This window comes from Suillus plorans, assembly GCF_016647745.1.
Source record: "Suillus plorans strain S12 chromosome Unknown HD556scaffold_19, whole genome shotgun sequence".
Lineage (NCBI taxonomy): Eukaryota > Fungi > Basidiomycota > Agaricomycetes > Boletales > Suillaceae > Suillus > Suillus plorans.
This window is the reverse complement of record NW_024537403.1, coordinates 121,615-138,914: the sequence shown is the minus strand read 5'-3', so window position 1 is coordinate 138,914 and position 17,300 is coordinate 121,615. Positions and strand designations below refer to the sequence as shown.

Here is a 17,300-nt window from a genome sequence, read left to right as displayed (position 1 = left end):
CTTCGGACTTTGTCCTTGCAGCCTTTCCTCTGTTTCCTTCTACTCAGGACTTGTCCTGAGTAGCCATTACACATATCCCCGTCAGGACGAAACTCCATCGTAATTTCCGGAAGTTCCTCCGGAACTTTCCCGCACTCATCCAGAAGTTTCTCGCACTCGTCCGGAAAGTCCTTCCGAAGTTTCCCACGCTTCTCCGGAAGTCCTTCGGACTTCACTGGACTTTCTCCGGACTTCATTCTGAAGTTAAGGGCACATACTCGGGTAAGGGGCGCAGCGCATGAGCTGAAGCCAAGCCCCTTGGAATCAGTCCTACCCTTTGTGCATGGTCTTAACAGAACATTGCAACTGACGGCTTTGTGAGCAGTCGTGTGCGCAGTGGCATGTTCGCTAGACTGCGTACAGCTTGTTCGGGTAGCTTCCGCTTCCTGGACCGCAAAATCATGGTTAGTGTTGGTAATCAGACAAGACAACATCCAAAATGCATACCATTTTGGCACGAAGTTCCAACCAATTTTCATATTCGTTCCATTGAACCTCTGGGACAACGACCATCAGTGCAAATTGTTTAGACTTGAAAGTTGATTTGGTGCCTTTGCGAGATGGCTGCAGGCATTGATCGTAGAAATAAGGGACAGATCGCGGGTGATCGGATAGATCCACCCATGCAGCATCTCGGATGATGAACTCCTCGACACACCAGATAAATTCTCCACCGAATTTGCGTAACTTTGGGACAATGGTCTCCAATGCTAGCTCAACGAGTCTAGGCGCATCGATTTGAGCGTCGATGTCCTTCTTACCCTCACATATATTCTAAGCTGAAGTGTAAGCAAGCCACAGTATATTTCAAATGTAGACATACTCCAATAGTGACTCCGCCTTTTTTGCGAGCTCCAGCACCTTCATGAACCGCAGTAATTTTAAGCAAAATTGTCTCTGCTAGAGATGAAGCATATGTGATTTTGCCCCAGCGGTCACGCTCAGCAGCGTAGAGAACATGTTGTGATGAATACCCAATGGCACCGGCACCCGTAAACAGAGTTGTTGATGAATCGTTCCATGATGTAGGAATTCTAACATCTGGCCCTCCAGTGCGGGAGCTGCCGGGTACAGCAACCACCGGAGGCGGATTAGGTGTTGCTGTTATGATATAAATAAGATCACCACGGTAACACAAATCTGTAGCTTACATTTGCGTTGCGCTGCATTCACAGATTGCTGTATAGTACGTGGATCAGGAGGGATGCGGTATTGCAAGGTTCGACCACCTAAGTCAGTAGTCTGTAATCCAGCAACTTGTTGATTGACGGTGATTGCGTACCAGTAGGTCTCACCGAAGTGGCTTGTTTCTTCTCGTAATGCAAGTGGCAGGATGCGCACACATAGCGCCCACGTTGACCTGGCTCGATTGTCGCAACATAGAAACACGGCTCTCCAGTCCTAATATTAGCCTGGCAAGACGGACGGTCGCAAATTCAGTCTGCTTTGGCATAGGCATCCTTGGTGTATTGGGTGAGAAGTTCATAGTCTGACATGGTGCTCTGAAGGCAGCATACTAAGTGGGTGCCAGGCAGCTTAAATATTGGGCATAAGTATGAGGTACCGCGGAAATTTGGAGTAGCTCAGGAGTAGCTCAGAGTTGAACTGCAGACTGGAAGGTAGTACTAAACATGAGGTACTGTCAGGAATGGAATTTGGAGTAGCTCAGGAGTAGCTCAGAGTTGAACTGCGGACTGGAAGGTAGTAGTAAACATGAGGTACTGTCAGGAATGGTAAGCAACAAGCAACACTGTCACGCCAAGTCAGATTTCCTTCAGGTGACACCAAACAACTAGCAAGCGGAGGACCCTGTCCGTCACGCCAAGTCGGATTTCCTTCAGGTGAAGGACCCTGTCCATCACGCCAAGTCAGATTTCCTTCAGGTGACACCAATCGCCGAGTCGGATTTCTTGGATAGTGAACATGCTGCTAAATAGGTGTGTCAGTGGGCTGCACATGAGTTCAGACATAGGACGCACTATCAGACTCTTAATGTGAACGGTTTTGGGGGTGGGACCAGGTGGGTCTTAACCTCGTCATCTTGCTTCTGAGTCCGGGATCTGTTGGCTGCGGTGTGTACCTCTGAGGCAGCAATCTTGCTTCTGAGTCCGGGATCTGTTGGCTGCGGCGTGTACCTCTGAGGCAGCAATCTTAATGGTAAGAATCGCTTGGAATCCATATGATAGATGTGCGATGAAATTTTACCTTGAAGTCTTCAAAGGCTGGTTGAGTTACTTCCATTGCACGGATGATGTTTTCTTGAGGGCCAGACACTAGCTTGCGAAATTCCACTGGCGTCGGTCGTGGTATGCCAGTGAGATGGTCGGTTCAGACTTATGGCAGCGGGGCATGAGTGGCAAAGCCAGAACATTATTTGGGAGTTTACAGAACACCAGATTCAAGATCCACATGCGCATCTGCAGCTCGCAAGGCACGAGCGGGGCATGAGTGGCAAAGACAGGATGTTTGGGACAAGTCCGGGCATGAATTCCTGTGTGGCCGCGGCATGAACTCCTGGACTACTGAACTAGGTAAGCCCAAAGCAAGTCACTACTAATATAAAGGTGACAACGCAAGCCTAGTTGCAGCCAGTAAGCGTGCTGCAATGCCCAACCAGAACAAACCTACACATACGTACCTTTCAAGTCACTCCCACTAGTGTAACTTCATTCTGAACTCTAAGCAGCACCACTGGATGAAATCGCACCCCATATCCTTCGACTGTGGAAGGCCCGCCAGACTGATCGGCAGATCGTTCAGGAATTACAAAAGCATATCGACACCAATCGTTATGGTATTGGGTGAGCAGTGTTTTAATTTGAATCTTGTTATTTACGTCAAATGATCATACACTAGGCTTACCACACTTCTCAAAATTCGCAAAACCATGGGTCTTCAATGGACCCACAAACAGGGTCACACGGTTGAAACTATTCGTGATGTGATGCTTGCTTTACGTGCTACCTATCTGAATGCTGGAGCCCACGAGATGGTGAGCTTGCTATATCATGAAAGAGAAATGAGTGTTGCTAGGTTATACATTTATCTATACATCATAAGCGCTGATTGCTGACCTGTGCACCTTAGGAGGGTTGTGACAGAATACTTTGCTTTGTATGAACCGGAACTTGTTCGTTACCGTAAGGCTTGTCGCCTTCGAAGAAGATGCTTCTGGGCAGCAGGCATGAACGACTTATTCGCGGTCGATCAGCACGATAAGTGGTTGAGATTTGGTCTCAGGTTGCACACTGGCATTGAGCCTTTCTCCGGTCGCATAATGTGGATTCAGGTATGGCATTCCAACCGAAATCCACAACTCATTCTGAGTTACTACCTCGACACAATCGAGGCTCTCGGTCGTAAGTGTTTCATAATTTAAACTTTAAAGCATGAACCTAGATTAATACAATATTAGATATGCGGATGGTCACTCAAAGTGACCCCGGGTCTGAAAATTACGGGATCGTGAACGCCCACACCATGCTGCGACAGTGGCACGACGAAGCCTTGCATGGCACACTCCAGCATTGTTGGATGCGAAGCAAGAAAAACATCATGCCGGAGATTACATGGTCTCAGCTGCGCCGCCGGTTCACACCCGGATTCGAGAGTCTTCTAGATCATGGTGTTAATTCTGGTTGGTATGATTCCGGTAATACCCTTCAAGTGTGCGCCATTTTCCTTTTCTTCGAGTGTTGGTCATAATGTTCATCTGCAGGATGGTTTTCCGTTGGGTGTTCATACCATGGCTCCAGCAGGAGCTGGATGCATATCGGGATCGTGTTAACAACACGGCCAAGCGCCGTGACCGTAACAAAGTATGTGCCACTCCCACAAGTATCTTTGCATTGACGTGCCATCTAGATTCTTCCTCATGGAGTACCGAATATCATCTACCATTCAGCTGAGGACTTCGGTGCTTTAGATTTCAAGGTATGTGTTACATCAATTCGGCCATTGTCAAATAGTACTCTAATCTCAACACTATCATAGATTAAAATCGAACACGAGGCCCTAGTTTATGTCCGAAACCTTTACATCAAGTCTTCTCATTGTGTGTTTGACCTGGTCCCAGAGGCTTTCGGCAAATGCATCCAGCGTCGTTATGATGATCTTGGTCGCCCGGTTGTCATGCGACAATCAGCCTGGGACACATATCAGCTTTTACTAGATGCACTCTGTGTCGCTGACGAGTTGCCAGGCCAGATTCAGCCGCTGGATGATGAAGACGAAGACTTTGTTCCACTTTTAGACGACTATCAAGACTTACCTTCTCGTGAGGAGCCTGATGGCGCCTATTACATGGGCGGTGTGGGAGGAGGCATTGGCCTTGGTTTGTCGTCTCCAATCTCAATGGTGCAAATGCTGATTTGGATGTTTACTAGATACTGAACACCTTCATCAACTAGATATTCTTTCGTCTAATGATGAGCCACCTGATGTCACACTCGGGACTGATGAAAACTTGGTCGGTCTTGATCATGCCGGTTTGGTGATTTGGGAGTTCTTGGACTGTGAAAGCGACGATGAAGCAGATAAATGGTGATTTTCCTTCCGTTGTGTACATATCTCATGTATATATTTAGTATTCTTGGATGGCAGTATGCGGAGTCCTACTGCCCGTTATGGATGTGTGACGCTTATTAATGAGCGTGCGCGTCCAGCTTTCCATAGCAGTCTGAATGTTGTGAGTTGTTTACAACTGCTGGTACCTGTTCAGCAAGTTGAATCACAAACTTTTCCTATCAAATAGTTTGTTGCAAACGCAGGCATTTGCAAACCAAAATTGCTCATAGAAAGTAAGTTACAGTCGACATACTACCAGGACTTACTGAAACCCTGTCGCAGCGACATCCGATGATTTTGAGTCCGTGCTTGCTGTCAACATCAAAGGCACCTTCTACAGTTATAAATATGCAGCACAGCAGATGATAGCTCAAGGTGAGGGTGGGCAAATTGTCGGTGCAAGCTCCCTTGCGGGAAAGAAAGGCAGGTCTACATATGCGGTTATTCCTTCGTGTACGGTGACATATCTTTTAAGGGGATGCTTCACTCAGCGCTTACTGCGCATCCAAGTTTGCTGTCCGAGGGTTGACACAATGCGCAGGTACAGTGTACTTAGTCTCACGAGCACCCAACCTCAGTAACCTTCTTTCTAAGCTATCGAACTTGGTCACAACGGAATCACAGTGAACGCATATGCTCCAGGAGCAATTCAAACACCAATGCGTAAGTTTCGAGATTTGTGCGTTAATATCATTACGATGGTAACTTTTACCTCGTGTAGTTACTGGGTTGGTTGAATCAGCTGATTACAATGAGGTGACCCTCAACCAATGTGCATGAAATGTGAATTTTGACAATTTTTTTTCATACTTTAGTTCAAACGGTTGTCATCGGTAGGCGACATAGGAACTACCCAGGATGTTTCGAGCCTGGTTTCATTTCTGGTGACCCCGGAAGCACGTTTTATCACAGGTGTGTATATTTTACATGGCCCATGTTTCATAGGCTCGTAACTGATGGGTGTAATGTGTTGCTTCGCAGGTCAAACAGTGAGCATATTCTCATCCGTACCGAGGGACGCAATCTGATATGATTCTCGGACAGATATCGATTGACGGCGGTATCTTCTTTGATTGATGGACTATGGTGGACTACAGTAACATTATTTTGCCGTCTGAACAATGCAGATCTTCTTACCCGTACCCACAATGTAAGCCTCATTCAGGGCTATGATCTGCCCAGGGTCCATGCTCCAGGCAGTAGTATCAGAGACCATAGTGATCATGTGTGTAATTCTGTTAGAATCGATGTCAATACTTGCTTGATTGTTTACATTATCTTCAAATGGCTTGGGATGTTCACCCGAACGCCTCTTGATCGATGTTGAGCAACTTGGATCACCAGTCGCGTGTTTTCCTCCCAGACCCCCCATCAACGCTGCCTCTGGCGCTCTGTCAACGAATAATGTTAAGGGACCCTATTCAAAAACAAAAACTAAAGTCCTGCTCTATCTATGGTCTTCCCGTCAAAGACACCTCCGTCCAAACCTCGAGTGTTGCCCATAAAAGCAGCTTAAATTCTGCAAGGGACACATGCCTTCCCCTTTTGTCTCTTCTGATGAAGATTTATTCATGGTACGGACTTCAGTGAAATTGACGTATGAGATTTAAGTCGAGGTCACATGCACGTGTTGATGGGAACGCATCGTCGGAGTCACGAATTAATTAAACTGTAGGTCCACAACTGCCACATCAATCCACATCAAATCAATAATCAATGGTCCACCACATTTGCGCCACATTCGTCAACCAGAGGCAGGAAGCAGTCGGCTTTCTTGTCTTCTTAGTTTTTTCTCCCTCACTAGTAGCTCTGCTCACAATACTCAGTTGGCGCAATCACTGAACACCTAGCGCCATGTCCCCTGCTGGCGAGACAGGCACATTGTCTACTCCGCCACGCGCCAATGCAGCAAATCAAGGTGGTAGTAAAATAGAGTCCACCCCATACAGCTGTGGGGCTTCCGTCGTCAGCGAGAACATCAGCTTGGTCGGTGTCCAGTACGTACCTTTCTTGCTCTTATGGAGTAGTACCTGATGTTTCATGAAGGGTTAAGGAGGTCCGGCCATGGATTCAGCGGGACATCGAGCAGGCCAAGCAGTGCAAGGCAGATGCCATGCTGCAAGTCCTCCTACAGCGCGCGTCTTGCGCGCTGGAGACGAGACAGCCTGAGCTCCTGCAAAAGTCCCTGAAGGGAGTTCTTCCGGTTTGCAATGGACAGGTCTCGAATGGGACGGTAGCCAAGATTTTTTTGGGAGAGGCTGGCCGCACTAGCGAGCCAAAAATCCTGGACAAGGTTGAGGAGATCGCTAAGGTGCACCCGACTGTCGAAGGGCATATTCCTGAGCTGTTCTGGTATCATGCGTTCACAAATCCCGCGTGCGCCATCCGAGAAGCCCTTGGTGTTCCAGAATCCAGCATGAGCAGTCGCATGCTCTACATTCTTGTATTCCGCAGGCTCTACCCCATCACGAAGCTTCATGGCAAGGATCTTTTCGACGTCTGGCATCAGTGTATCTTATGTACATGTTTGATTCAGCTTATGTGGCTTTTCGTTGACATAGCCTACAGGCCACCTCACTTTGTGGAAGGAAGGTGTTTATCATCGAGATATCAGCCATGGAAGCTTGTTGTTGTACAGGAAAAACGGCAGACTGATCGGTGTCTTAAATGACTACGATTTATCCTCTTTGGCGAATGCAGTGGGTCCTCAGGGAAACGAGCGTACGGGCATGGTACCGTTCATGGTGCTCGACATTCTCACCAAAGAGGGTCAACAAGGCAAAGTGAAACACCTATATCGCCATGATCTGGAGTCATTTATGTGGGTTTTCGCCTGGATTTTCTTGTGTTATAGGCAGGGAGTCCTACTGCAGAGATCACGCCCTCTTGACGAGTGGGCGACTTTGGACGCTATTGCGTGTGGCGATAAGAAGTCAGCCTTCCTGATGGGTTTTATCAATTATCGACCCCTGAACCTCCAATCGACCATAGATTTATCTTTATGGGCTCTCCTTGTGGACTGTTTTGGGGTGCTCCAGGCAGCTAACTCCAATCGCGTTAATAATCATGTTAATGACGTGCGCCATAACCTCAAAGTTGAGCTGGGATGGACGGAAGGGACATACAAGCAGATAGATGCCGAGGAAACAGTATCGGATATGGATGATTTACTAGGCAAATTCACAGGTACCAGGGCGTGGGTTAAGCTCAGCAACACTTTACCTTTATAGTGGTCGTTACACTACATATTTCTTTCTGGGTTTCGCTACCTGTGTCAGTTAGGACAGATGTTACATAGATCCTCTGTCATTTTCAGTCCTGTTGTCCCGAAACCGTCAAATATAGTTGCAGCACATACTCTTCTATTATGTAATATCGCCGTGAATTGTCCAGGTCAGTCGAATTTACATGCACGCTTCTTCGTTCTCCTCTTAGCTTTTAAGCGACCACGGTCACTCTCACTCATGCCATGAAACGCAGAGTTCACACTCCCCATTTTTTGGTTTCTTCATGTCATCAATATTGGTCTCTACGTATCTAGCATGGTGGGAGGTTTTGTTATGGATGGACTAGGAGGAAATTCCTCCTTCAAACAATGGCAGATTTCTATCCGATTCTCCCTCTTCAACTATTTGCTCCCTAAGCTCGTCAATGAGTTCATTCTTCTACTCACCAGTGCATCTATCCCATCCCGTCATTACTTATGAATCACCAAACTGAATCATCACACATCCATCAACTTCGCATTCAAGTGTGTACCATCACCGCCTCTTTGTCATTGCTTTCGTTCCTACTGTCACCATTCCTGTCTAAATCACTTTGATTGAACAACAGCTCCCTCCTTTTTTGTACATATAACTAACCTGTGTTAGATCAATGATCTGAATGGCGTCATTGATGGGCCGAGGCCGAACCCCACATTTGACCATATCCAAAGACTCGACTTTGGAAATGGCACTGGCACATTGCCAAAATCACGAACAGATCTCTGATGTTTTGTGGAGTTCATATACATTCCCCGTCAACCAGCAACTGTTACCTTGATACCATCGATTCCTGGATGCACGTTCCCTTTCTACTCGAATTCATACTGAAACCATGGAACACTCCGATCAATCATGTATGATCTTTCAATCACACTTCGGAAATGTAAGCGCTGGATGCTGGTATATCAAGCATGAATGCAATTGTTATACATCCGCCAAATTCCCCCGCTTGTTCACTCTCAATTTCTAATAGCATGACTCTAGTCTCGAACGATCCCAGTTGGTGGCCAGTCATCAATGCGGATATTATTTCCAGCTATTTTGTAGGTTCGTGGAGAGTCAGCCGCATGCTAATGTCGATGACTCCATTGACTTTGGCTGCGGTTTCACAGTTGCCGCCTGTGCTGCGATAATCTACGATTGGGGTGAGCAATATCAAGTATTTATGAAAAGACCACCCACATCATGGGATTTCTAGGACTTACGTTCGGACAAGAGGTAGGCCAGCACCATTGCAGGAGTAGCCATCTAGCTGAGAACAGTTTTATAGGTGGAACTGATCTGGGTGAGCGGACTCCTACATCAAAAGAACGGTGTGAAAGTATCACAACTATTTGCGGTAGAGACAATGTTGGTCCATAATGACCCTTTTGTATCTCGTTGTATGTATCCTGCGTTTTCAAGCGAGGCTAGCAAGTTGTACTGACGTGAACATATTCTAGGTACGATATGTTGCAATAGGATTTGTTGTGTACGTTTCGATGTCTAAGCCATTGGTGTTGTGCTCGTTACTCATCTCTCATAATCAGGATTAACACGTTGAGTATTTCTCCTCGCATGGGTTCTATCTATTTCTCGTCACGGGTGGCATACAGTGAGCACTCCAACAATTTCGACGACAGATATAGTGAGTATTTCAGTGATGCCTTTCATTCCTGTTCAAACAACTGAACTACCATGTAGGGGTGAGTGATATTCTCGGAACAACTTGTTGTTTCAATATAACGACTTTCACAGTTGTGAGTCTCCTTCCAGCGTGTGATCCTCCGAAGCTGATGACTAATTTTTCTGAATTTGCCAGGCCGTATTATCTACCAGGCAATGGATTGGACGGGCGAGGTTTTAGAATTAATGCTGGGTGGTGAGCAATGCACTCTGTGATATTGACTTGACTGAAACACTATGCAAGTCATCATGATTGCTCGGTTGCATGCCATGTATCAGCGATCCAGAAAGGTGCTGATATGTCTCGTTGTCACCTTTCTGGCCACCAGAATCGCCAATGCAGTGATGCTCGCAATGCAGATGATACATATTTCAGCGGGTAAGCTTTAATCGTGTATGAAATATCCAGGTGCATCAGGCTCACTGACAGATATCAGAGGAATTTGTTCTCTCGGGCACCTATCAGTGCATGATTAGTTTTGCGGGAGATTACATATTTCTGAGTTCCATCACTTGGATACTTGGCACTTTATGGGAGGTCCTCGCACTGTGTCTTGTGGTCTGGATTGCTGTAAAGCACTTCCATGAACTGCGACAATGCTCAACAAGAGGTATCACTGAAGACTGTTTCACGGTGTTGATGCAAACTCACGTTAGTTACTTTGCGAGGTGAGCTCATGATTTGAATGCGACCGTCTTTCTCTGCTCACATTCTGCACGTGCTAGCTTTTTTGCTATTGCCTGCTTCCGCATCGGTTCATTATCTCCAATGCTCTCAGCGGTATGCCAATCTGTCACCGACCTCTACACGTACCCATGATTCATCAATTCTATAGAACAAATTGTCCCTGGCCATTCAGATTTATTATGGTTTTGCTCTCGTCTTTGAGATGGCACAGTTATCTGTGTTGGGACCACGCCTCATCCTTGGCGTTCGGGAATATCATGCAAAACTCGTGGCCGACTCTGATGCAGCAACCGCTATGACTTCAATTGCTTTCCAGGAACACGACCATGTGGAAACTAGCAGCAGCGTTTAGTGCAGGACATTCTCGATATGATTGTTTTACGATGGGCGGGTAGTCTGCAGAGATTGGTTTTTATTTATTCCAGGTTTCGTTGCGGTACTGATGTAAGTTGTTTGGTGTTGCGAAATGGATCCATGTCACACAGGAACACTTGACGAACGATTTCTTTCAAACGCTGAGGTTCATGCACGCGATATTGATAGTGCTGTCATAATTGTAGCAGCTGGTGGAAGTTTGTTCGCTCCTAATGTCATTGCTGAAAGATGGCTGCTTCACGAAGCTTGTAGTATGAGGAGTACTCGACCACTCTAGTGGCGCCTGTACACCCATTCAGCACCCCCACTCTTCCTAGGGTTGCCCAGTGAGCACATTTAGCAGGACTTTGGCTCGTTGACCAGGCTACTTCATTGAGCCCAAGCGGATCTAGTGCTTCAGTGCGATTTTTTATTCACGAGTGCATCTATGCCATTCTGTCATTACTTATGGACCTCTGAACTCATACATTTGAACTTCTCAATCAAGTGTGCACCATCATTGACTCTTTTTCATCTCTTCATTCCGGTTGCCCTCATTCCTCTCCACACCACTTCCTTCTTTCTCTGTACAACCTTCCACTTTCCTTATACAACTATCCTTGTCACTATATGCGTTGATCGTGTTTTATGACAGGGAATCGGATACGACGTGTGTGTGTACTTTTGGCCGCATTTGTACTAACTGGAGCAGATTTCTCTCAAGGCCAAAACTTTGCTGACCTTGAGAGAAGCGTTTGTTACCAGGGCAATCTACTAATTGGACGCTGTTCGAAGCTCCATTTGAACAATGAAACGACATCATTGACGGGCTGAGGTGGGGTCTCTGCTGTAGCAAAGATACCTTCAATACCGTACTAGCACGTTGCCAAAATCATGATAGTTCGATCTTTTGGGGCGTTGAAACACTTCGCGTGAGTCACTGCTTTCCTATTTCATCAACAACTTCCACTTTGATCTCATCGGTATATTTCTGGATGACCATTTCCTTTCTGCAACCACGTTCAAATAGACTGAATTGCAATACACTAGTAAGCACAGACAGCCTGACTCACAGCTAACTTCCAAGTGTCGTTAGAAAAAAATGGATGGTTCGGGGTGAGTAACAAACAAACCGGTGAGAAGAATGATTAAAGAAAATTTGCTTGAAATTTTGAAGTCGAAGGAGTCGCATATATTCACTCATTCGCGAGTCGCTGGTATGAGCATGTATTTATCTACGACTCAGCACATGAATAGATCCTGCTTGCATTCAAAGAAATGTGCGTATCAGCAGGAATGCATTTCTTGTTGTGGTGTGTAACCACTGCCATCTACGTGAGCCACCATCATGCATCCCCGATTCCCCGGGCCGCCATCTATGGCAATGGTCATGCCAATCATCTCGTCATACTTTTCAGCTTGCCGTCGCCGTTCTGGTCACCTGGAGGGAGGACATAGCAGCCGTAGACTGGGAGCTGCAGACAAATGACATGGTGTTAGGTAAAGATCCTGATGATGGGTAGGTGGGATATAGTGCCATCGTGCGACGGCCTTGACAGACTTTTCGACAATTTCTGAATCCGAGAAACTCGCTGGTCAGGGAAGGACGATAGATCTCACACAATGGCTTCCCTGGACTAAACATTTAAGATTTCCTCAGCGCCACTTGGATACGATCGTCAACCCATGCCTCAACATTGTTGAGCTAAAAACAATCATATGTTGAAGGCTCAGCGCACGTTGATTTCTCTCACTTCATGGCACACAGCGCAAGGGCTACCTCAAGGGTGCGGGACTGGAAGCTGGAAGGCGCGGAAGCGCTAGGTGGATCGCTCTTTCTCAAGGCCACGAGGTTAACTAGGAATATATGGGGCGAGAGACCATGGGACACGAAGGGTTTCCTGCGAGGGATCAAACATTTGATTGTCCGACATCATCGATTCATCCAAGATACACAGCAACGTCCACTAACAGTAATGTCATGCATGTAGCACAGGCTAAACGGGGGTAACGATGTTTTGTGCCCTATAGGAGAACAAAAGAATACTATGATAATTAATTCAAGTTGCGCATTACAAAACACCATTTGTATGGTAAAATACCATGAAAAACATAAACTGATGGGCCTTAACAGTTTTTCATGGATTGATGCACACTGGGCTGAGTATAGATGGATCCGATTTAGTAGTACTATTAAATACCGTGACTACGGATTCATGTCAGGGTCATGTGAACATGTTGATGGGAATGCGTTGATGGGAACGCGTCTTCGACCAACCGCCACATCAATCCACATCTGAGATTTAATGATTGATGGTCCACAACATTTGCGCCACGCTGGTCGACCAGATATAAGGAAGGCAGTTGTTTCTGTTGTCTTCTTAACTCTTCCTCTTCACCAATTCTGCTGTAACACTCAATCAGCGTAATCGCTGAACACCTAGTGTCATGTCCCCTGCCGGCGAGACTGAGTCTACTCCTCCACGCACCAATGCACCAGCTTATGGTGCTAGCAAAATAGAATCAACCCCAAACAGCCGTGGGGCTTCTGTTGTCAGCGAGAACATTGGGGTGCTCAGTGTCAAGTGCGCACATTTCCTGTCTTTATTGAGTAGAACTTGACATTCCATCAAGAGTTAAGAACGTCAGCCCATGGATTCAACGAGATATCGAGCAGGTCAAGGAGTGCAAGGCAGATGCCATGCTGCAAGCCCTTCTTCAGCGCGCTTCTTCTGCTCCCGAGACCGAACAGCCCGAGCTTCTGCAAAAGTGTCTCAAGGTGGTTCTGCCTGTTTGCAATGGGCAGGCTTCTACTGCCCTCGTAAAGTCTTCTGACATTGAGACAGCCCTCAACGAATAGTGAGTGATTTTTTCCAAGTTCATTGATCAGATGTTCTGATGCTCAAAATAATTGCAAGCGTATGTCCAGGAGTGGAGAACAACTTCTACGGCCCTTTTATAAGAGCCACTAACGTCGCCCTCGCTTGTCTTGAAGAGATCAAGATTGATGGGATGCGTGCTCCTGTCCCTACCGTCGACATGATCTGCCAGCAGAACGATATGCCCATGCACCAGATGCACCAGACCAAGAAATCAATTCGGAAGCCCGACCTCATGATTCTTCCATTGAATAGCGCATGTGCTCCCTTCCAGGATGAGACGGGCAACAAGAAGGGCATACAGACCAACAAACAGAAGGGCGCACAAAAGAACAACGAGAAGGATGACGAGCAGCGCAAGAAGAAGCGCAAGGCTCATATGGACATGAATGCAACAGCTAAGCCGAAAAAACTCCCATGGAAAGATGTTCTGGCTTGCATCGAGTTCAAAAGAAAGATAGCTGGGAGGACGAAAGGGATTAAGTCACCATCCTCTACGTATGCAGTGACAGACCATGTCCCTACCAAACCAGAGTATCTGCCGGTGGATCATCTTAAGGCTGAAGTACCTGCGCCAGGCCCTTCGCATACCCCAGCAACACAACCTGCGTCTGACACTGCACGTAAGCAATTTCATTTTCGATTTCAAGATCAAACTAAATCAGCTCAGCAGCAGTTCGATCTTCCGGCCTTACTGCCGCCCAGCCTTTGCGGGGCGGGTCCAGCTCCAAACGCAAGGCCACAGACACTTTGGAATCTGCTGCGAAAAAATCCAAAGGGGACCACGACGACAAAGACGCTGACGCGGACGCGGATCTAGATGTGACCGTTCAGACGGGTCTGTATGCCGCCGAGATGTTTGCGGCCAATCTTGGAGTCAATTATTTGCTGAATATTATCGTCGTCAGTGAGTTCGTTCGTCTATCGAGATTCATCGCGCTTTTATCACAGCTTTTTCAGACGATGTAATGTGGATCTGGTATTATGATCGGCAAGGGATCGTTCAATGCTCGGGTATCAACTTCATTCAAGATCTCCCGCGATTTATGGTGCTGTTGTATGCTTTACAACACTTCGACCTTCACGATTGGGGCCGAAACAGAGACTTCCTCCTAATTGAAGTTGAGGGGAAACTATGCCACGAATTCAAAATCGATGACGAAAACCTTGGAGAGGTGGATTTGCTCCTTCATACCAGCCACGATGAAAGAGTGACGCACTACGGACTGCAAGGACAGGCGACCAATGTGGTCCCTGTCACCAGCGAAGCGCTCACGAAGAAATACGGCAAGTTCGAGGATGGGATGGTGGCCAAGATCTTTTGGGGAGAGGCGAGTCGCACTAGCGAGCCAGAGATCCTGAAAAGGGTTGAAGAGATCGCCAAGAGGCACGCAACTGTCCAAGACCATGTTCCTCAACTGCTTTGGCACCACACGTTCACGAATCCCACAGCCGCCATCCGAGAAGCACTCGGTGTTCCGGAACCCACTACTGGCAGTCGTGTGCTCTACATTCTTGTATTCCGCAAGCTCCTCCCCATCACTCAGCTTCACTGCAAAGAGCTTTTTGACGTCTGGCATCAGTGTATTTCATGTACGTGTTTCATTGAATTTACATGTCTCTTTGTTGACATCACATGCAGGCCACCTTACTCTGTGGAAGGAAGGCGTCCATCATCGAGATGTCAGTCCAGGAAATCTGATGTGGTACTGGAAAGACGACAAGCGGATAGGCGTTTTGAACGACTACGATCTATCCTCATTGGCGGATGACTCAGGTCCTCGGGGCAATGAGCGCACGGGCACGGTGCCGTTCATGGCCCTCAATCTCCTCACCGAAGAGGGTCAAAGAGGCGAAGTCAAACACCTATATCGTCATGATCTGGAATTGTTCATTTGGTGCTTCACCTGGATCTCCTTGCGTTACGAGAATGGGGTCCCTCTGTCATGGAAATTGCACCCCTTGGATGAATGGGCGACTTTTGGTGCTGTGGCATGTGGTGAGAAGAAGTACGTTTTTCAGGGCCGCATGAAGAAACTTCCCGCACCATCCCACATAGACTCGTCCCTATGGGTGTTCCTTGTGGATTGTCTCGGTATGCTTAACAGGCACCACTTCAATCGATGGGCAGCAGACACACTGACGAACTGCGAAGAATCAGATTCAGATATCGATGCTTTTCTACAGTCATTCGAAAATACCAAGGGTTGGGCTGCGCTCACCAAACTTCTATCAAAATCTTCACAGTGATTTTCTTTATCCATTACACTACCTATGGTTTGGGTTTGCTAGCTCTGATACTTGCGTCGATTGCCCGTGTTTGATCCGTCTTCAGTAGGTAAACCAATTGAATAGATAGTGGCTCGCCATTATGCAGAATGTGTCACAAATGAATAGAAATTGTGTCATGTTTAGTAGATGAGTCCCGGATATAACAGGATCGAGATGTCCTCCGATCGCGACTCGATCATGATCTGAAATAAACCAATCTGCAATGGTATCAATACAACTCGAACAGCTGTCCTACAACAACTCGCATTTATTCAAGCTAAGTTGCAGCAAATACTAGTATGCACTATGACCTTAGTTTTATCCATCAGTTGCGTCCGCAGCTCAATTACATAATGAACTGACTCAGTGCTCAACCACATTGTAGCACGGTCCATGAGTCGACTTCCTTCCGTGTTCCAGAGTTCCCTGGCGCCCAGCTGATGCAGCAATGCTTAGCGCCTAAAGCCAATACAGCAGTAAATGTTGTCATGAAGTTTGCTGTCATATAATGGCTGTTGTGTTATTCGCAGGCACACCCTAACTTCTTGACGTTCTCAGGCTCTACTTCGCTCAGACTGATCATCAAATTCGACTGTTTCACCATGAACGATGGCAATCAACTGGGGAACTCAAGGTCTGTTCCTCCACACATCGAGACATCTAACGAAGCAAACACTATGGACCGCCTGGTATGTGACTGGTATTCATCAAGTTGCACTCGAAACACTGACTCTTGTCAATGCATCCCTTGTCTAGGGCCGACCCCATGGCAAAATAAGTCGGTTTCTGGGGAAGGTCACAAATGGTGCGATAAAAAAGATTTCTGCTGTGAGTCGAAATCGATAGTGAGTGCACTGAGATAATGCTGATATCGCACAGAAGCGCTTGAACTTGAAGGATTCACACAGCAGCGACCCTGCTCTGCCGAATGTCGATCGTGAAGGTGTCTCATCAATTTCAAATATTGAGGTAGGTCACCTTTCAGTTTATGCACTCTCTGTGAGTTTTGTTGTTTACCAGGTTCAGGATGCTCTCCCTCGTGCAAAACAAGGCTCCGTTCCCCAATCGGCACTTCGAGAGGCCAACGAGGCTGCCAAAGGCATGAATCTACTTTCAGGACCTGTGACATCTGGACTTTCCACTGCACAAAATGCATCAGCAGATCTTGAGGATGCATGTACATTCGGGGACACATATCTTCGGCCTCTCAGAATATTTGACAGCGTTATCGAGAAGCTCGCGGACGTATGGGCCCATTCCTCTCGGTTGGAGCCGAACTGATCCCTTTACATAGGTGCACCCTTACGCAAAGATGGCACTGGGCTTACTGTCTTCTGCATCCAAAGTACGTATTGTTTCACTCCGGGTCTTATATCATACTCAGCCGTCATCCATGCAGATAGTTCTCGCTCAAACAGATCGAGACCAAGGGATACTCCGGCTTCTCGAGAAGTTAGGTCAAGTCTACGATTTCATGATGCAAGACAAGACTCTCGGCGGAATTCTGTCAATGCAGGGGATCGTTGGACGAATAGTTCAGCAGACTCTTGAGTGCTCCCAGTTCATCAAGGA

General features: G+C 46.9%; 6 protein-coding genes across 6 annotated transcripts; 5 read left to right on the top strand and 1 right to left on the bottom strand.

Annotated features, from left to right (window-relative positions):
- Nucleotides 1–256: 256 nt before the first annotated feature.
- On the bottom strand, nt 257–1,498 carry HD556DRAFT_1535439 (uncharacterized protein; the record flags this gene model as incomplete). The annotated part of the gene is made up of 5 exons (XM_041309598.1): nt 257–603; nt 698–813; nt 863–1,140; nt 1,191–1,268; nt 1,381–1,498. 5 exons carry the CDS (start codon nt 1,496–1,498, stop codon nt 552–554), a joined length of 642 nt encoding a protein of 213 aa, XP_041161794.1. The 3' UTR covers nt 257–551.
- Nucleotides 1,499–2,644: 1,146 nt separating this feature from the next.
- HD556DRAFT_1431378 (uncharacterized protein) lies at nt 2,645–4,585 on the top strand (the record flags this gene model as incomplete). Its single annotated transcript, XM_041305009.1, has 8 exons — nt 2,645–2,673; nt 2,896–3,072; nt 3,127–3,398; nt 3,455–3,707; nt 3,758–3,857; nt 3,904–3,972; nt 4,033–4,372; nt 4,425–4,585. 8 exons carry the CDS (start codon nt 2,645–2,647, stop codon nt 4,583–4,585), a joined length of 1,401 nt encoding a protein of 466 aa, XP_041161793.1.
- A 210-nt stretch (nt 4,586–4,795) lies between these two features.
- Nucleotides 4,796–5,558, top strand: HD556DRAFT_1234522 (uncharacterized protein; the record flags this gene model as incomplete). Its single annotated transcript, XM_041297667.1, has 5 exons — nt 4,796–4,838; nt 4,888–5,056; nt 5,097–5,146; nt 5,200–5,306; nt 5,421–5,558. Coding segments are annotated over 5 exons (507 nt in total), but the record flags the coding sequence as incomplete, so codon positions are not given.
- A 1,160-nt stretch (nt 5,559–6,718) lies between these two features.
- On the top strand, nt 6,719–7,835 carry HD556DRAFT_1234576 (uncharacterized protein; the record flags this gene model as incomplete). Its single annotated transcript, XM_041297671.1, has 2 exons — nt 6,719–7,124; nt 7,174–7,835. 2 exons carry the CDS (start codon nt 6,719–6,721, stop codon nt 7,833–7,835), a joined length of 1,068 nt encoding a protein of 355 aa, XP_041161791.1.
- A 1,397-nt stretch (nt 7,836–9,232) lies between these two features.
- Nucleotides 9,233–10,633, top strand: HD556DRAFT_1467657 (uncharacterized protein; the record flags this gene model as incomplete). Its single annotated transcript, XM_041308389.1, has 8 exons — nt 9,233–9,253; nt 9,314–9,342; nt 9,401–9,498; nt 9,673–9,732; nt 9,781–9,915; nt 9,974–10,205; nt 10,263–10,317; nt 10,373–10,633. The coding sequence occupies 8 exons, from the start codon at nt 9,233–9,235 to the stop codon at nt 10,574–10,576; spliced, it is 834 nt and encodes a 277-aa protein (XP_041161790.1). The 3' UTR covers nt 10,577–10,633.
- A 2,222-nt stretch (nt 10,634–12,855) lies between these two features.
- On the top strand, nt 12,856–15,707 carry HD556DRAFT_1467644 (uncharacterized protein; the record flags this gene model as incomplete). Its single annotated transcript, XM_041308388.1, has 6 exons — nt 12,856–13,163; nt 13,213–13,437; nt 13,497–14,080; nt 14,131–14,364; nt 14,418–15,050; nt 15,100–15,707. Exons 1-6 carry the CDS (start codon nt 13,027–13,029, stop codon nt 15,705–15,707), a joined length of 2,421 nt encoding a protein of 806 aa, XP_041161789.1. The 5' UTR covers nt 12,856–13,026.
- Between the last annotated feature and the right edge of the window lie 1,593 nt (nt 15,708–17,300).